At 42.2% G+C, this 20,613-nt stretch overlaps 1 protein-coding gene across 5 annotated transcripts in view; it reads left to right on the top strand.

The window, feature by feature from the left end:
- SASH1 (SAM and SH3 domain containing 1) overlaps positions 1–20,613 on the top strand; it is a 278,424-nt gene that overhangs the window by 247,878 nt on the left and 9,933 nt on the right. For all 5 annotated transcript variants that reach the window (XM_064360587.1, XM_064360589.1, XM_064360588.1 and 2 more), the window contains 7 exons: positions 4,375–4,449; positions 5,918–6,061; positions 9,911–10,046; positions 11,190–11,359; positions 12,169–12,378; positions 13,141–13,291; positions 18,308–18,421. In XM_064360587.1, the coding sequence (XP_064216657.1) occupies positions 4,375–4,449; positions 5,918–6,061; positions 9,911–10,046; positions 11,190–11,359; positions 12,169–12,378; positions 13,141–13,291; positions 18,308–18,421 (1,000 nt within the window). The remainder of the gene's footprint in view (positions 1–4,374; positions 4,450–5,917; positions 6,062–9,910; positions 10,047–11,189; positions 11,360–12,168; positions 12,379–13,140; positions 13,292–18,307; positions 18,422–20,613) is intronic.

Here is a 20,613-nt window from a genome sequence, read left to right as displayed (position 1 = left end):
TTTATTTTCAAGGCATGATTTACTTTGAACTTCGGAATATGGACAATTTTCCTTCTGAAATTCCCACCTAACTTTTAGTTTGCAAAGTGGCCCATATAAAATGGTGCAAAATGAGGAAGTAGAGTTCTTGGCCCTCTGTCACCTGGCATCTTGCTTAATCTGCTCGCGACGGTTGGCTGTGGGCCCTTTTAAAGATCGGAAAAAATAGAGTATCCTTCAATAGTGGCTTTTCCCAGGGAGCCTTCACATTCATGAACAGGATGTGCTTCCCCAGACGACTGGTGTAATTTAAATTCATTCAGTCAGGTTCTGCTTTTGTGAAAGTCAAGAATGGTTGGTCAATGCCCTCCTTAAAACGACCTTCTCCCTTGTAAAAGAATCATTAGGTCCTTCCTAGCCCCTGGGTTTTCCAGATATTTCCACATGTTGAACTTTTTCCCTAGATCTTGTTTTCTGTCCTTTCATAGTCATATAATTCCTGCAGCACTTTTAATACTAGTATGAGCAGGAACTTTTCTTCTGGCTCTTTCTGCATCCTGGCAACAGTTTTTCATTGGTTGAGGTTTTGTTTTAAAATAACGATCTCTTTCTCACCCATTCAGCCTCTGTTTGCTCTGACTCACAGATATTTTGAAAAATAACCAGTCTTAGTTTTATGTATTTATTTTATTTATTTATTTATTTATTTTTTTATTGCATTTTAGGTTTTGGGGTACATGTGAAAAACATGCAAGGTTGTTGCATAGGTGCATACGTGGCAGTATGATTTGCTGCCTCCCTCCCCTTCACCTATATCTGGCATTTTTACTTTCAGAAGTGTTCCGCCCAGTTCCTCTGCTCTTACACCTTTTGACATGACCTTGATAGAACAGACCCACTTCTTCTCTGTTAATTGATGACTCACCTCTGTGAATTTACATCATGTAAGACTGAGAATTTTCCCAGTTTGAGCACCTCGAATTGTTGATGTGCTTCTCGTGTTATTTATTGTCAGATTAATACCATAACTCCATGAGGGCTTTGTTTCTAGAATTTCTATCGCTGGGAGTTGTGCTAATCAGCATTGTGGGCCAGTGGTTAATTCTTCACTGACATTGAGTACGGACATCTGGGCAAGCTTATTTCCAGGCACTGCCCCCACCTAACATCGTGCTATGTAATCCCTATCCCAACTATCAGTCAGAGGCTGAGTATTTTTAAGATACTGTGAGCTTGAGACACTAATGGACAGTTTCAACACTTGCAAAAATATGTGTTTCATAAGAACTTAAATTTTGCATATGCCTTTTCTTATAGTACAATCAAGCAAAATTTTATTTTCTAATTATCCAGAGAATGTAAGAGGAAATAAGTGTTCTATCTTACAATAGAAAGAACTTTCTAAAAAAGGGATTAATGATTAATCATATTTCTTTGCTAGATTTATTTAAAAAGTTATTTTCCATTTTCCTTGTCATATATTTCTTTCATTTTCTCTAAAAGTTTCCTTTATTCTTCAACCTCAATCTTTTTGTCTTTCTAAAATGCCGTATTTGCTTGATGAAGCCTCAGGGAAATGATAATGCTTTGTATCCATTGGAAGTGGTCACTTGTCTTGCATTTTATTTGGTCATTCAATTTTTGTTTGGGAGAACAGACATGCATGACATTTTGCAATTTTGTCCATTTTTAAATTCAACCCCAAAACATGTGTTTGCAACTGCATGAGCATTCCATTGACTAGCCCTCCTCATCCCAAGCATCGATCCAAAGCGTTTTCATAATTATCTGTACAGGAGATGTGTGAACAACAAAAAAAATTCATTTAGGCTTCATTTATTTAGGTCATCAATGCCAAAGACTGGTTCATGTATTGATTTATTTTTTATGACTCTCTTTACAGTCCATTTTCTCTTTTGAAGGAATGCTATTTAAAGAACTACTTGATCTTATAGAGAAGTTAGAAAATAATTCAAGCAGTGTTTATTGTTATATTCTTTGTCACTCCCCCACTGTATAAAAAAGAGTCCATTCCAGGTATCTTAGCCTATCACTGGAAGAGGTTTTATTTAGTTGGTAGTTAAGAAAATTGGTCCATTCTTTAAGTTTTTCATTTTAGAAATAAATGCATACAACAGGCATATGAAAACCTAAATGAGATTCTAATTTATTGCAGTCATAGTTTCCACATAAATTCTTTGTTAGTTATTTCATACATATCAGAAATAACTTGGGCTCCAGTGTTGCAGTTGATGCTGTATTTTAAAGCAGGGACATGCAAAAGCCATACAGTGATGAGGCATCTGGGCGCCATACTGTGTCTGTGAAGCCCTGAGTCACAGGAAAGGAACTAGAATAAAGTCACTGCTTTGGCAAGAAAGAGGAAACGTACATGGCATTATAAGCTGGAAAGAGAAAGTTAATGTTAAAAATTAGCCTTGAGAGGTGGTCATAACATTGGTGAATATATTTGTGTAGAAAGGTTTTTCTCTTTCTATAGAATAGAGGTCCAGTGAAATTGACTATAAAAGAAATCAGATTGCCCATTGATATTTAATATAGAATTAGGATAATGTCTGTTAGAAAACAAGTCGGTAGTAGATTATTTAAAACGGTGACAACAGCAGCAGCAGCATTGGTGAAAAACAGCAGCTTTGAGACATCCTGATGTCGGTTATCTTGAAATGCTTCTTATCTCCTGGCCCACCCCTCTACCCTGCTAGCCATCTCTCACTTTGTGGCCCATTCCTGGAATGCTCCGGTTTTATAGTTGAACTCCCAGATTAGACTGTAAGGCCCAGAATGAAGCTCCAGCCCTGCTTTTGCATATTTATAATGTTAACTAAGCCTCAACTTCAATATAACAGATGCCTGGGTGACTATCACATTCTCAGGACAGCCTTAATGAAAAGTAATGGAAGAAACCAACATTCATAGAGTGTCTACCTTGTGCCAGGCAGTGTGCTAGAAGGTTTCAAATGTTATATAAGTGTTATTTGAATAATGAAGAATCTAGAGTTCAGAGAGTGTAAGTACTTTACCTGAGATCACACAGCAAGTAAGTGGGAGAACCAGGATTTGCATCTACATTTCTGTGATTTCAAAAACCTAAACATTCTCCTTCTAGGATGTTTTTACTTTCTCAATTCAGTAAATTTGTATATATGTATAATGTTTAATATGCTTATATGAATTTAATGTTTATATTTTGTAATATGTTTATACATATATAAACATATTAAATAAGCAATGCTTATAGTGTATTAGGTTGGTGCAAAAGTAATCACAGTTTTTGCCATTGAAAATAATGGCAAAGCCGTGGTTACTTTTGCACCAGCCTAATACATTGTACTTTTCTGTTCATTTCTTCCATTTAGTAGCTGTTTATTAGAGTTCTCTGAGAAGCTGGTAATACAATATATTGAAGCCTGAATCTGCAATTAAGCTTTTATAACTGATTTTTTTTTAAGATAATTAATTGTAACAACATCAGTGTGCGTTGCGGGGAGCGGGTGGTCATTCAGTGGCTTTTACTAGAAAAGCAGCAGTGAGCTTGAACCAAGTTCTGCAAATACCAAATCACTGAGATTTAAGCAGTTCCATGAAGTTTGCAACCACCTAAAAGGATGAGAAAGTTTTCATTCTTTATAACATCAGCATTTTTCCTATTGAAATTAAAGCATGTGGTCAAAGGCAGTCACTGAATCAACTGTTTTCTTTCTGGGCAAATGTGGCATCTTCATTCACTGAGAGAAAACGGTCATCGTTCATTAACTTGGGCAGTTAGATGGGAAAGTTACCAGCATTTTTGGCTAGGATGGGGAAGCAACGAGTGAGTAATTCTCTTGGCCTGATTGGACAACTGTAAACATAACCTTCCCCCCTTCCCCCTTCTCAGCGATTTAAAACTAAACAAACAAAAGTCTATTTGAAAAGCTTGCTGTTGGTGTCAGAGCCGTGGGATTTCAGACCCGGGTTTTCAAGATGCCTGAACACATGGCTCCTCTAACATATATCCCTTCATTATCTCTACTGAATGCAGCAGATGTTAGGGGAAGTTCTGTGCTAGGGACAAGAGAATCTGACAGCACTGGACTCATGGAGGGTTTTGTTGTTGTTTGGGCTTTTTTTAAGTGGTTGGTTTTTGCATGTTAAGGGGATTCTAGGCTTCTGGGGCAGGCGAAGTTCCGGTGGCCCCTGAAAGGGATAAATGAGTGAAGTTTCCTTACGACATGAATCATGTGTTTGTTTCTCATCATTTCTCGTTTTCTCCTTTCATCCTGTATGTGTATTTGTGATTCAGAGATGTTCTGCAAATGGGGGCTTTTGGGTTGGAGCACTGTGGGCTGGCTTAAGCATAACTGGAGTTTTCCTGCCCTGCCTTCTTTTCCACAGAGAACCTGCAGTTTTGGAGGATTTGACTTGACGAATCGCTCTCTGCACATTGGCAGTAATAATTCTGACCCAATGGTGAGTAATGTCAGAGGAAAGCAAAAGATTTGGATTCAGGCGATGAGGCTGACGATAGTTGACCCTTGAGCATCTTTGAGAATGGATACTGGGTAATGTTTTCCTTAGTAATCCTGAATCACATTTAGAAAAAAGCTCTATTTCACTCATCTTACAGATTCCACTGTTCCATGTGCAATGAATGGTGATCACTCTCACCGCCATCCCCTTCCTTGAGAGTAGCACAGTTCCTTTAATGCCTTTGCTTCTGGTTTTCTTCAAATAACAAATCCAGATAAGTCTGACTTCTGTGGTCTGAGTCATTTTGCACACGGCCTTTTCTTCTTGCTAGTTGCAAGCATGTAACTACTACACACACATAGCCCATGAAGTGGAGCCCTGTGATTTGGACCCTAAGAGTATGTGCTGGCCTTTTGGAACACCAGTCTTATTACAAGCCCAGTACCTGGCCCTGCCTGGCCTATACTAAGCCTAGAGTTTTGTAGTCTGGGGTGTCCTGGAATGAACCCAGTCTCTGTGGGGCCAAAGCAGACCAGACCCCTCACGGCCCAGGTATCTGCCCTCTCAGACCTGCTTCTGGGTCATGGTCTAGGGACAGGCCACCACGGTGGCACACACATTTTGTTCCCTGAAGTTTGCTTTCTCAGACCCCAAGGGTGAAGGTGAGTCTTACAGCTTGTCCCTTGTATTGTGTCATAAAACTGTAAAATGAAGATTTCATGTTTTATATTTGTTATGTATGTAGGTCAGCTAAAATACCCACCTGGGATATATATGAAGTGTTTGAAAATTTCCTGGAAGAGAATTAAACTATTTTACTTGGCTATCAAATTATATTGATTCTGAAGCCAATAGTTTTATGCTGTCTATCTTTTTTAGAAACGAGAGAAAGTATGATTTTTTTTTCTTTCTCAGGGAAAAGTTAGTTAGTTAGTTTGTTTGTTTGTTTTAAATGCAAACTAGAATGAGAGAAGACCACAATCTAGTTTGTAAAGAGAAGGATATTTACACACTGAGCGCTATAGTGATGGAAATCCAATCAGATGTTGCTCTGAGCTTTCACCATTTGTTCTAACCTCTTTCCCAGTGCAATTCAGTAGTATTAGCCCTCTTTTCTCCCCCACTGATGGGATTCATGAACACTGATTCATGCAAATCACGCTTCACTGATGAAATGCAGTCCCCTTGGGTGTTAAAAATAGTGGAAAAAATACAACCAGATAAGAATGTATTAAAAATAAATAAAATAAAAAGTGACTCACACCCCACTTTAAGCAAACAAACAAAAAGCCCAATAGTCAATTCATCAAAGAGATAAATAACAGCACTGAGTTAACACGGGAAAACCTTCAAGATCCTAAGGAATGCCAATATTTCTGAGAGCTAGGATGTCGGTGGTTGAAACAATAAAACCTGCTCTGGCCTTCATTTTCTGCAACTAATAGTACTTGCAACATTTGTTTTGCAGGGTAAAGAAGGAGACTTTGTGTACAAAGAAGTCATCAAATCACCTACTGCCTCTCGCATCTCTCTTGGGAAAAAAGTGAAATCAGTGAAAGAGACAATGAGAAAGAGGATGTCTAAAAAGTACAGCAGCTCTGTCTCTGAGCAGGTATGCAGCTCCCTGCTAGAATGTTCCCTTGGTTCTTCCTGACAGGGAAAGCTGAAGATGGCCCTCCTGAGATTTTTAATGGAGCTAAATACACATATTCCTTGGCATTAATCTGCTCCAAGTCCATGCTTTATTTATGTAGAGAAACACTGAATTCAACACACGTTTATTAAGCACTTTGGGCTATTCAGCACTGTGCTTGGTGCTAGGAATACAAAATACAGAACTTGCCTTCTGTGTACAGATGGAGGTAGACATGTAAAGAAATGGTTATTCTTCAGTGCAATAAGCATTGTAAATTTGAATACAAAGGAAGGATTTTATTTTCTAAACTATGCCTTGCTACAAAATGGATGTGAGCTGAATCAAACCTAAAACAATTTTTTTTTTTTTGGAACAGCAGGTTTGTCAATCACAGCATAAGTTCTTCTAGAAGCACAGAGCCTCAAAGTTCTTCCTGGGTACCAGACTTTGGTAATAATGTTTCTGAGAGGGGTGTTTTCCCTCATTGGCCCTATCTGTGGCCATGAAGGAAGGTATCACAGAATTGATTTTTCCCCTCTAGATCCATAATTTCATTGCTAGAAACACTGTTTTCTATCTTAATTGCATGGGTGGAGGGAGTAAAGAGAGTTGGAGAGCTGGGCCTCAAGGTAATTTTGACCATTCAATTTTCAAAACACTCTCCTCTGTCTGGCATCTATATAGCACTCATTTTGTAGCCTGTTGAAGTGCCTGTGTATGAGCTGGTTGTCTGCTTGAAATATGTAGGTAATGCACTTTATCTTCTAAATACAAACAGCAGGGAAAGCAGACATTTTTGCTCAGCTGCTGCTCTCTGGTGGGCACAGTGAGCTAAAACCAAGCATCGCTCCATGCAAATGACTGAACACCACCAGCCAGCCGCCACCCGCCTCATTTTGATTCAAACAAAGCCTGCTTCAGTTGATCACAGTGGTTCTCATGGGGAAGTGGGGAGAGGGTACCATTTTGCTCCCCCTTGGACCCAGGGCAATGTCTTTCCATGGGTTGGAGTGAAGTGGAGTGGATGTTGCCAGCATCCAGAGCAGCAGTGCCCAATCTTTTTGGCACCAGGGACTGGTTTCGTGAAGACAGTTTTTCCACGGAGCTGGGGTGGGTGGTGGTTTCGGGATGATTCACGTGCATTACATTAATTGTGCACTTTATTTCTATTATGATTACATTGTAATATATAATGAAGTAATTATACAACTCACCATAGCATAGAATCAGTGGGAACCCTGAGTTTGTTTTCCTGCAACTAGATGGTCCCATCTGGGGGTGGGGACAGTGACAGATCATCAGGCATTAGATTCTCACAAGGAGCACGCAACCTAGATCCCTCGTGTGTGCGATTCACAATAGGATACGTGCTCCTGTGAGAATCTAATGCCACTGCTGATCTGACTGGAGGTCGAGCTCAGACAATAATGCGAGTAATGGAGAGTGACGGTAAAAACAGATGAAGCTTCGCCTGCTCACCCACCACTCACCTCCTGCTATGTGGCGCAGTTCCTAACAGGCCACGGAGGAGTACTGGTCCATGCCCCGGGAGTTGGAGAGTGCTCATCTAGAGGATAGACTCCAGGGACGCTGCCAAAACATCCTAATATGCACAGGACAGTTCCCACAGCAAAGAACTGTGCATTCAAAATCAGCAGCGCTCAGGCTGAGAAACCGTGGCTTATTAGCCCTGCAGGGGATGTCTGGGCTACCTTCAGTGTCTCTTATCTATGATTTTTTTCTTTATTCTTTTCATTCTCTGGTCCCTATGGGTGAGGGAGTGATAGTGATTCTGTATTTCTATATTGAATATTCTATTCTATATTGAAGTAGTCAGCTTGCTAGTGAAAACATGCTACTAATTTAAAGCACTTTATTAAGTTTGCTTTTCTCCAAAATTGAAACAGCTACTAAAACTGTTAAGCTTATGTTCCAAGAAGTTTTCTGCTTTATGGATCATAAGATCAGAATTTTAATGTCATTTTGACATTTTTCTATAATTTTACTATAATATAGCAATCTTATATGCTTAGTTCTATTTTTTTAAAGCAGTCATTTCACGTAAGTCAAGGAATAAAAGAAAGAACTGATCATTATAAACTTTTTGTAAAGCAAAAAATAATGGAAAGTTTTGTGTATGGTTTGTTGTTGTTGTTATTGTTTTTGAGACAGAGTCTCACTCTGTCACCCAGGCTGCAGTGCAATGGCGTGGACTCGGCTCACGCAACCTCCGCCTCCCAGGTTCAAGTGATTCTCCCACCTCAGCCTCCCGAGTATCTGGGAATACAGGTGTGCACCACCACACTGGGCTTTTTTTTTTTTTTTTTTAAATTTTTGTATTTTTAGCAGAGACGGGTTTTCACTGTATTGGCCAGGAAACTTCTGACCTCGTGATCTACCCCACTCAGCCTCCCAAAGTGCCGGGATCACAGGCATGCGCCACCATGCCCGGCCTTGTGTGGTTGTTTTTAGAAAAACTTTTTAGTAAATATACCAACCCTTACGGTAGGGATGTTTGTTTTCTCTGATACTGCTATATGCCCAGCACCTGGAATAGTTCCTGCTATTGTAGGTAATCCATAAACATGTGACGAATAAATTAACAATTTTGGAAAGCATTTGAAAATATATCAGAGATCCACATTTACTATTGCTATTTTTCAAATGCGTGCTTTTTTCAGAAGCATTACTGAAGATTTTGATGGGAAAAAATTACTTATTTTACGATGCAGAAAGGAAGAATGAATTCTTTTTTCTTTTTAAGGAATTCATACTTTGTAGCTTCAGTAACTTCCTAATATCTGTTTTTCTTTGTTGCTTTTGAGGTCACTTGCTCACTTTCCTTACATATAAAGCACTAATGTGTGTTGGATCATAAGCTGCTATTGCTGATGTCCTCAGATGTTTGCAGGGCCTGTGTCAGCCCCTTCTGATGATTCGGCAGCATGCAAATAGCAGGTTTCGTTTAGTTGGTTTTGTGCTCACGTGGCTATGGCCATATGAAGTATGCCAGAGACTTTTCTATTTTGGCAAGTAAACAGTTCTCACTGCAAACTTTCCAAAGTGTGGTATTGTCTATTGATATAGCACCACAAATCAAATAAGCATGCTATACTCGAATATGCAAATGAGGAGCTGCTGAGCGGGTAATACTTAGCTACCCAAAATGCAGAAAGTACTTCTGAGTCACTCCCATCAGGATTCTGATCTGAAAGAGACCTCCCAGCTTTTTACTGACAACACTTTAGAAAAGTGAAAAAAGCTAAAACTTCAGAGTGACATGTGGAAATTTTATTGTAGACTGGAAAATAGTATGTTTGCTGTATATTTGGGTTTTTATTTTGTATTTCTTTAGCCAATGCCAATAATGTGTATAAATAGAAACAAGAATCTGGCCAATTTTTTTTTTTCAAGTAATGTTTTTTTAAAAGTGCAAGTGTTTCCCATCCAAGTAGATTAAATTTCCTCTGACTACACTCCCAGGTATTCCATTAGTCATGGATTGTACTTGATCTACACTTGAAATCCAGCCTTGTTACTGGGCTTTTGTGTATGCTGAGTCTCTAAGCCTTTTATTTTTTCTTGGAGATTTCAAGAATATCTATTTGAGAATGAGACATAATATTTGAGTGCTTAATAAATAGTAACATTGACCATGACTTTAAGCAGGGATGTAGGCTTAAAAGGAGGAGAATACTAGGTATAGAATCAAATATGGGTATAGATTGATTTGATTGATTTCACTGAAGACCAAGTCACTGAGAATTACAAGACAACGTCTGTCCACTCTGATGAACTTCTTCATTTTGTTGAAACCCGTGGCAGGACTCAGGCCTTGATGGAATGCCTGGCTCCCCTCCGCCTTCGCAGACTGACCCAGAACACATGGACAAGCCCAAGCTCAAGGCCGGAGGTTCTGTAGAAAGTCTTCGGAGTTCTCTGAGCGGGCAGAGCTCCATGAGTAAGTCTACTTTGTCATTGTAGATTATTTTCTATGGAGTCAATGTCTGACATATACTGAGCACGAGGTTCAGGCAATTTCAAGGTGAATAAGACCAAGTCCTGTCCTTCAGGTGCTATTAGAGAATCAGACCTGCAGACTCTCTGGACTCAGAATCATATATGTTCATTAGTAGACATGCAGCAGCAGCCAAAAAGAGGGGGTGATGAATTTTGATTGGAGACAATAGAGAAAGCATCTCAGAAAAAGGATCTAGAGAGCAGGGTGAAGAAGCCAGGGAGACAAGCACGTGAAGATGACCGGCAAAATAAAGGGAGTGCAGAAGGGAGGGGAATTTTTTATGTGACTGATAAGTTTTGTTCAAAAAGTTCAGGGCCAGTGGTAGTTGGAGTCAGCTGAATGGTATGAAGAAAAAGAACAAGTTTTTATTTTATTTTATTTTTATTTTTTGCGATGGGGTCTCACTGTCTCCCAGGCTGGACTGCAGTGTTGTGGTCTCAGCTCACTGCAACCTTTGCCTCCCTGGCTCAAGGAGTCCTCCTGCCTCAGCCTCCCGAGTAGCTACACTACAGAGGCACTCCACCATGCCTGGCTAATGTTTTGGTGTTTTTTTGTAGAGATGGGGTTTTACCATGTGGCCCAGGCTGATCGAACTCCTGGACTCAAGCGATCTGCCCGTCTGGGCCTCCTAAAGTGCTGGGCTTACAGGGGTGAGCCACCGCGCCCCAAGATCAAGTTTAAACCTACCACTTTAACTTCTTACCCTTGGGCAAGTGATGTGACCACTCTGAATTTTTTTCCTCATATGTAAAATGGTTAGGAAGAGTGTGCATTACCACTGAGAGGTCACGAATGTTAAGAGCAGGGTCTAGTTCCTGGTCCTGCAGTGTCCTCCATGCAGGAGCCTCCATGTCATGTGGATTCCAGCTCATGAGGGTAACTTGCTGTGAGTCTCCCGTCCAGTGAGGAGCTTAGGGATAACAATCAGAGAATTCCTCACTGGGCCCTGCTCTGGTCCTGACATAGGGTTGTGGTTCAAAGCTTCCTCTCTCTGGGCCTTCGTTTCCTAATCTGCCACGCCTTCAGTACCTTTCTGCTTTGCTGGGTGGGAAATCTGTGTCTACCCTTGTTCTTCCTATACAGGTGGTCAGACAGTGAGCACCACCGATTCCTCAACCAGCAACCGGGAAAGCGTCAAGTCGGAAGATGGGGATGATGAAGAGCCGCCTTACCGAGGCCCATTCTGCGGGCGTGCCAGGGTGCACACCGACTTCACCCCCAGTCCCTATGACACAGACTCGCTCAAGCTCAAGGTATCTCTCTTGCTGGCCTCAGAGCAGCTAACTGAGTTCTTCTGTTTCTCTAAGAGGCTTTCTTTCCTTCTTACTATTGAATGCTGGGCTACTATGGTACAGACTGCACAGTATCTTGGCTACCTTGCTCACTGGTCTCCTCTGCAGTAAAAAACACAACAGGAACCTGCCAGCCCACGAGGCAGAGGGTCTTGTGTTAATCCCTGGGCCATCATCAATTCACTCCTTTGACCCTATCCTCTGGCCTCAGCTTCCCTTTAGAATTTCCATTGCACACCCTCCCTCTCCCCGCACCGGCTCCTGCCCTACACACCTGGTTTCTGTGTTTTCTCCATCTGAAGAAAGATTTCTGCCTTCTGTGTGCACAGAGATACATTTACGGGACAGATGAGGTTCCACAATGTGTGTGCAGCCCTAACAGGGCAGGGATCGCCTGGTTAGGGCTGGTGGGGAGTGCCTTCTCCAAGAACGGGGAGCACTCTGAGGAGGGAAGACGTTCAGAGTGCCAGGTGGGCATCCTGGTCCTGCAGAGTACCCCAGGCACCCCTGGTCCTGCAGGACAGGAGGGTGGAGGGGCTGTGACCGGGGGCCTGCATGGAATCCCGTACAGTCAGAGACACCTATCATCTGGCCTCTGCCAAGCTCACAGTCGCATCCTATGTGGGTCACTCAGAAGGGTGACTTGTGGGACCCCGATTCTGGCCTTTGTGGCATCTTCGCTTCTGCGTAACCTGTGTATCTGCCAGATTCATGATTTGTACGTTCATGGAATGTACCTAATGGAAAGATCTTTGCTCCCTGGGCCACAGAAAGGAGATATCATTGATATAATCAGCAAGCCACCCATGGGGACCTGGATGGGCCTGCTGAACAACAAAGTCGGCACGTTCAAGTTCATCTACGTGGACGTGCTCAGTGAGGATGAGGAGAAACCCAAGCGCCCCACCAGGAGGCGGCGGAAAGGAAGACCACCCCAGCCCAAGTCTGTGGAGGATCTCCTGGATCGGATTAACCTGAAAGTCAGTCGCTTCTGATTCTTGCCACACGCTACTCCCTCATTGCCTTTTTCTCTCCTACACTAAGCAAGTGAGGGCATTTTTAGAGTAGGGTTGGGGCTGATCTGTGTGGTCCAATAAGGGCGGTCCATTACCATGATGAGCATCCGTTATTCTACAGAAAAAGTGACCGGTTTTCTAACACTGCCTTTGACCTCAGCTGTGGGTGACAGCATAAGCCCCGGGTCAAACCTTCCTGCTGGAAGGGCTCTAGGCGGAAACCCCTGGCACCTTGCCCGCAGGTAGCTCCACAGGGGTTGCAAAGAAACTCTGCTCCCACCTCTCTCCCACCATCACTGCCAGCATCTAGTAGCGCCAGTCTGCAATGAGAGACTGTGTTTCCTCTGCAAAACTCTTGATCCTGAGGAATTAAAAGCTGGATTTTAATAGCTCTACAAATGAAGGAGGAGTCTCCTCTGTTGTGGGCTCTGTGGAGGTACAGGAATTAGCTCTTACCAAGGGTACAATTATAACACGAGCCAGTGGAACCCATCACAGCCTACGATGTACATCTTCCCAACCCATGATTAATAAAACACCCTGCTTGCCTGCTGAGCTGGAGGACTGGGACGTACATTATCCATTGCAAATGATACTTACTAATCTTTTGATTAGCATAACGATGACTATGGGAAAAGCGCATGGGGGTGGCAGGCTAGTTGTTGCCAGTGTTATCGTGTGGCTGGGCTGGCTGACTCCCTTCTGTCTTCCTTCTCTCTCTCACAGGAGCACATGCCCACTTTCCTGTTCAATGGATATGAAGATTTGGACACTTTTAAGCTGCTGGAGGAGGAAGACTTGGATGAGTTAAATATCAGGGACCCAGAACACAGAGCTGTTCTCTTGACAGCGGTGGAGCTGTTACAGGAATATGACAGTAAGTCCCTGTACACACGGAGATGTTCCCTGTGAGGTCCACCACAGCAGGCCCCGCGTACGCTGCCAGCGTGTGCTAGGTCCCTGGAGTCACTTATTCTGTCCTGTTCTTTCCAAAGCCAAGGTCAAACAGCACAAAGCCATGAATTCCCAGTGCAGACTTGGGAACAAAAGAAAGCCTCCTGTGCCGCCGCTACCTTTCCGGGCGTGTTTCTAGATGATAGTTGAAGATGATCCTGCACCAAGTGTTTGCAAGAATGGAATGACAGTTTTCCCAAGAGATGGGTAGACTCCCCTGTAGGTACGATTGAGATGTGGAGCCCCCTGCAGGCCATGAGGACAGTTGAACACAAAAGTGACTGACCAGCTGGGAGTTTTTCGCCCAACTAAGGGGTGATTACTTCTCAGAGCACACGAGGAATTGTGTTCTTATTCCATAGACTGGTTGGTGAATACATGAAATTCATCAGCTTTCATTAAATGTCTCTCTGCAGTGAATGTGTAGAGCACAGAATTCCATATTGATTGGCCTGCAAATTCCCAACCTAAATGATAGCTTATTTTTACAGCCTGTGAACAGAATTATCAGTGAGCTCACAGCTTTTATGAAGTCTATTTGAATATACCATATCCTTTGCTCCATTAACTTAGTCTTATCTTACTCTGTATTTTTCAATCTGACATAAAAATATCCCTGAAATCATTCATCTTAAAGGAGTATCCTTTCCAGTTACTGAATTCAAATGTGTTTTCCTTCAAGGACTCTGCTTCAGAGATATCAGTAGCTAATAGCATTTCTGTTGCTAAAAGACACGCCAAAACCATGGTTGATGGTGGAAAAAAGAATTATACATTACTGAAATGTATCAGGCCCGAGAGACAATGGAAGCAAGTGTTGTTAGGTTAAATTCACTTCTGCTAAATAGGCAGTCCCTCTAAATTAACTGGTAAGATAGAGAAACACACACCATCAAATAGATGTCTGAGCCTAAGATAAACAGGCTGCCCTCAGGGATAGATTTGGAGGGAATTGTGATTCACAGTTAATATCACTTTATAACCAGGTCTTTTTAGTATTTGAGTCCCCCGGTAGACACGTTGGGGTCTGTGGCCAGTAAAGAGCCTGCACAGTGACTGGCGTACCCTACCAGCTCGATTAGTATGAATTAATATGAAATAATCTATTGTCCTGCACCACATCTGCCCAGTGGCATAGCTCACTTGCTCTTCCTCATTCACCAAGAGCAGCTGGTGTATATAGACTCTCTGTTACATGTCCTTTATCATCCACAGAATAGGAGGAGAAAAGCTAAGTCCTGAGTGTAAGGCAAGGATCTGTGCTTAGACTGTTCCATGCCACGTTGGCTCAGAACCATTATCCCTCCTGGAATCACATCCTGAGTGTTTTGTACCAAGGGGCATTTTGTAGGAGGGTATTTTATCCATCAGGTGGCTAACCTGGAGAGTGAAGAAGACCTCTTTGCCCCTTCAAACATTCCATTTTGGATCTATGCTGCTCTGTTGTTGAGAACTTCCCTGATATATAAAGTTGTACTTCCTTTTATTGGTTCTAAAACAAAGACTTCAAGGTTCCAGAGGTACCAATTAGTGCCAAGAGTCAGGGTCCAGACTTTTCCTAGAGCTATAGGATTTTACATCCAATACAGTTAAAGTCATCATGGCTAAGAAGTAGTGCCTCTACTGATAACTTAGAGAAACATGATAGGTTTCTATCAAACTGAATTTCTGTACAGTAGAGAGATACAGAGGTGTGTTGAGATCTTTGAAGATATGCAGGGATCTTGAAAGTTTTCTAGATTAGCCATCACTGAGAGCAAAAAGTATATCTCCAGCACTGCTTGGAAGTCGTCCCATCCAGCCTTCCTTGAAGCGTGAGAAAATGCCAGCCTTCACATAGGGTTCCATTGGGAAAAGACTAATTGTCAGATGGCTGTTCCTTACACCAACCTCAGACCTACTATCTTAGGTCTGGCAAATGAATGCATCTTACAAATTGCTAAAACGGTTTTTACTTGTGGTAAAATACAGATAATCTAAAGTTTGCTGTCTTAACCATTTCCAAGTATAAACAATAACTTTTATAAGAATTCTAATTAGGCATTATTTCAAACAAGCAGAAAAGTACAGAGGAAAAGAAAACAAACATATGTATGTTACATGCTAAAGTTAATATTTTGCCATATTTCCTTTAGTTCTTACATTTTAAGAAATATGGCATAAGCCCATGGAAAGTCCTGCTTTCAAAGAATCCCATTCCCGTCCCTTCTTTCCCAAGGGAACTGCTCCCTGGGCAATGGTATGTGCCCTTGGGTACCACTACCTTTTGATGTTGGAATAGCTCATAGGTATCTTAGAGAGAGAGAGAGAGAGTGTGTGTGTGTGTGTGTGTGTGTGTGTGTGTGTGTGTTTAGTGAAGCTGGAGGCAGAGAGAGCTTAGTCCAAGCAGGGTCCCTTCAGGTCATGCTCAAATGGGGTTTCAGCCTCACAACCCAGCACTTTGCTGTGATTTGACTGTGAGAATTTTCAGGGTTCCAGCTCATCTTCTTTCTTATCTTTTGCACCTTGGCACCGATGCTAACAAGTGTGGGAAAAGGTGATGGTCTTGATTCTGCACTACAGGGAAGAAGCACCACACCTCTTTTTCGCTTCTCTCCAACGAGGACAGCGATTCTAGCTCCCTGCCTTATGAACGTATAAATAGAACTGTGGTTTTCAGGTGACAGAATGGATCCCCTCCCTCTCCAAAATAATTTTGGGTATCCTGCTGTGTCTGGTGAGGCTGGGATCCCCAAAGATACAGGCACAGCATGCATTTTCCTGCTGCGGCAGGAGCAGGTCTTCTGTGTTACTTCCACTGGCCAGCACTCTGGAGTCTGTTTTGGCCACTGTGGTGCACTCAACTGTGTCACCAGGGACAGAGTACACCAACTCCTCTCTCTGGGTTGTAATGGATAGTGCAAAGCCCTCATTTTATAAGTATCATTTTCCTAAATAACATGCTAGGCTAGAACAAAGGCTACTGCAAAGCCACAGGCTCTTCCACACAATGAGGACACTGCTCTAGAATGTTCCACTATTAGGTGGTCGGAGGGACAGTATTTGCTCTTGTGCTTCCAATTAGTTAATTTTTCATTAGACATTTTAAAAGTAGCACTCTTAATGTGGGATTCGAATTGAGGGACTTACTCTGTCGTGATCTCTGCTGTAGTTGGGGCTGCAAAATGCTTTCCCCGTGAGAAATGCAAACAGGAAGTGGTGAGTGGACAGCAGGGGTGCTGCCAGAGCCTTCTCCTCCCTGCATTTTTATTTTGATGACCTGAGAAAAGGCATCACATTTCTGGTGTATTGATTTCTTTTTCCTTTGTGTGTGTGGTTGGAATGGGGGAGTTGGTGGGAGATGAAAAGAAAGGAAAATAAAGCCATTCATCATTGCAACTAGCTATTTTATGTAGAAAATGTTTTCTTGGTTTCTGTTTTATGTGACCAAGCACTTACTCTGCATAGTAATGCAAAGATGTTCTGCGTGTAACCTCACTGTCCCATGTAAGGCCACACGTGCCTTTTCTGCAACATGCCGGGTGATGCTGTTGGGGTGTTGAAGGCCCTCGTGGCTTTCCACATGATTGCCTTTGGGCAGATTCACTCAACAGAAGTGTCTGATGCTGCTCTTGATTTTTTTTTCCTCCAGCTTTGTTGAGGTACAATTGACAAATAATGATGCTTCTCCTTAAAAGCCTTCTTCAGAATGAGGTCTTCCTCTCTTTTTCTTTATTTTATTTATTTATTTCACTAGCTTTTGGGGTATAAGTGATTTTGGGTTACATGGATGAATTATATGGCGGTGAATTCTGAGATTTTAGTGCACCCATCACCCGAAGAGTGTACGTTGTACCTAATGTGTCGTTTTTTTAATCCCCAGACTCCTCCTACCCTCGCCCTTCTGAGTCTTTAACATCCATTATATCACTTTGTATGCCTTTGCGTGCTCACAGCTTAGCTCCTACTTAGAAGTCAGACCATAAGGATTTTGGCTTTCCACTTCTGTGTCACTTCACTTAGAATGATGGCCTTCAGCGCCATCCGAATTGCTGCAAAGACATTATTTCATTCCTTTTTATAGCCAAGTAGTATTCCATGGTGTATAGGTACTGCATTTTCTTTATCCACTCAGAATAAGGATGTCCAGCTTTCAGTCATCCATTTATCTATACCAGCAACCATGCATCTGTTACTCAGCTTCAAAGTTTGAAAGTTTCCTAAGCTTTCCCCATCTTTTACTTATAGGCAGGAGATAGAAATGTGCTGGCACAAGACGAAGGGAGAAGCAGAAAAGAAAGAACAACCCTTAACTCATCCCAAACGACAAAAGCAAAAGATTTGCCACTGGCCTCTCTTCAGTTTTGGGGTTTGCCAGCCTTACGCTTGCTGAGCTAATACCAGCACCCTCAGCGTGTGTCCCTGAGGGCTAGGAAGGCTCCTAAATGCTAATAAAATTTGTTATTTCATCTGACACTTTAATACTAGCTCCCAAATATGGAAAGTTGGCAACATAAATATCTTGAAGCACAAGTCTTAACAGATCTCCGAAAAACGTATGACCCAATCTCACCTTGTGAATAGGACGTTTATTCTCTCTTTGCTTCTCCTTGATGGTGCCATCACTCAGAAGGGACTGCGAGCCCCACTGCGAAAACTACACCCTGCCTTTCTCTTTTCCTCATAGCCCTGAGGCCAGGGTCAGCCTCTGTTCCGGTAACTTAAAATGCATCAGCGTATTCCAACTGTGTGCTCTCTCCAAACTTACCTTCGTGCAATTAATACTTTATTGGAAGAAAAGCTGTGATCACACTAGTTCATTTTGATCTCATCTGTTTTAAGATAAATTGCTCTCTTCTAAAATCTCAGGGCAGTAACTGAGGATAAAGTTGAGATCTGTTGACTCTGAACCCTCTGCTTTTCTCCCCTTGTTGATTTCGTGCTGGGTTCTCTCCTCTAGGTAACAGCGACCAGTCAGGATCCCAGGAGAAGCTGCTCGTTGACAGCCAGGGCCTGAGTGGATGCTCCCCCCGAGACTCAGGATGCTACGAAAGCAGTGAGAATCTGGAAAACGGTAATGTCAGCATGGGTCGCTGGGAACCTGCTTTGACTTGATTTCAAAGCACAGTTTCTGCAAAAGGATGATTGTATTCTTATCATGAACTCCGCAACCATCTTTTTCTTTCTGACCTCTACACCATTCTAGTCCACAGTTAGCCTCCCTTTTTATTCTCCTGGCTGCTGGGTGAGGTTAATAAATTCCGTGTAAAACACCTGCAGCTGTAAAACCTAAACTGTGTGTCTCCTATGCCCTTTTCTTTATGCAATAAAAACCAACATTTGAGCATTGGGAACTATTAGGTCCATAGGAAAACAATTTACCGGGTAGACCATCCATCAAGGTCACACCAGCAGCAGTGTCTTAAATGCCTCAGCTGCATGGCCTGAATGTCGAGGCAGTTACTGCGGAGAGAAGGATTGTCTCGTTTGTGGCCTCTCTGTACAGCCAGTCGGGAAGTAGTCAATATGAAATTTCAGAAAACGTACTTGTCTCAAACAGAAGAGGAGTCTTAAGTGGTATGGGGTCAGGTGGGCTAAACATTATCATGGATGCCTCTGTGGCTTCCTGTTGTGACCCCAGAATTCAGATTGTAGCAAGACGAGAAACAGTGGAAAGAGGCTCAGGCTGCCACAGTGACCTAAATCTCTGTCAAACTCCTGAAGGCCGTCTTATAAAATGCCCAGGTTTGATAGTTTTTAGCAGCCATTGGAGCCCTATCTAATAGCCCATTTGTTAAGAGATTTACTGAGCACCTACTAAGCAAACCTTTTAAACCTACAGGTTGTACTTTATTAGTAGGTTGTGAAAACAGTTTAGTAGGTCGTGGACAGCAGTTTTGTAAGACAAAATAGAGTAGAGAACATCCCCCGGATAGCAGTTAGTACTGCTGGCACTGTCACTTGTAATCCTTGTTTGAGTTATGTCTGTGTGTGTGTTTGCGCTTGCGTGCGTGCATGTGTGTCTCTGTGTAGGACCTGTTGAATGTAAAATGTGTTTCTTACTGGGGATCATGGGAAAAAATAGTTTGAGAGCCATTGTGGGCACCAAAACCAGGGCTAAGGAAAGGAAAGAGGGTGTCCAGGGTGCAAACCCTAAGCAGGTGCTCACTCTCGGGTACCAGCCCCGTGCTCGCATGACTCTGGGCATTCATCTCCTTAGAGTTCATCCTCTGGGCACCTTGTTTGCCTCACTCTAATTCCAGTTCTAATCAGCATCTTGGGGATCTGCGATGCCCTGCCATTCAAGGTGTTCTATTAACTCGGGAAGATGGTTGTTCTCCTCAAACTGTAATATTCAGGTAGCCTCAGTCAAGACAGTATGCAAAACCCACCTAGTATCCCGGTACAGCCTCAGTTTTACTAAACATCACAATCCTTATGTAGCTTATTTAGGGTCTGAAGAATTTTTTTTTTCTGTTAATAACCTTTTCATATCCAAAAGTTTTCAGGAAACTAATTTCCCCAACTGTTGGTGATTGGTAAGGATCTCACAGATGTTACTGGCAGAGTTTTTCATGCCCAGATGAATTCAGGTGTAGCCGCTGAAGAACTAGATTGCTAGGAACCATACTTTGAACTCAAAATAAATTCAGGGATCTTTCTAATATAATGCAGAATGTAGAAATGGAACTTAGACGTATAGTTTTATATTGGGAGTTAAGGGAAAAGAAAGTCATATTTCTAAAATTTATGCTAAAGAGGTTTTAATAATTTGCCGCTTCAACTTACTTTTAAGTTTTGATGCAATTTTTTTTTTCTGAAGAGGCATTTCTTCATTTATTTGTGGTAATTTTTCCAATAATGAAAAATGGGACCATGGTCAGTATCTTCAGTAGTAACACTAGGCTGATGATCTTTATGTAACAACAATAATATCCTACAAATTTGAGCCATGACGTCCTGCCATTCAAGGTGTTCTATCAACTTGGGAAGATGGTAGTTCTCCCCAAACTATAATATTCAGGTAGCCTCAGTCAAGACAGTATACAAAACTCACATAGTATCCCTGTACATCCTCAGTTTCAGTAAACATCAGAATCCTTGTGTAGCTCGTGTGGGTTCTGAAGAATTTTTTTTTCAACATGCCTAGCATGTTGGTGTTTGTCAGTGTGGAAAATACAGGTGGACAGGGTCAAAGCACACAACAAACAGGTTATTAACCAAAAATGTAACAAGGAACAGTTAGTGTGTGTGTGTGTGTGTGTA

Source organism: Aotus nancymaae, unplaced genomic scaffold (genome assembly GCF_030222135.1).
Source record: "Aotus nancymaae isolate 86718 unplaced genomic scaffold, 86718_ANA_hifiasm-v0.15.2.pri h1tg000040l, whole genome shotgun sequence".
Taxonomy (NCBI): Eukaryota; Metazoa; Chordata; class Mammalia; order Primates; family Aotidae; genus Aotus; species Aotus nancymaae.
This window is presented reverse-complemented; position numbering and strand designations above follow the sequence as displayed.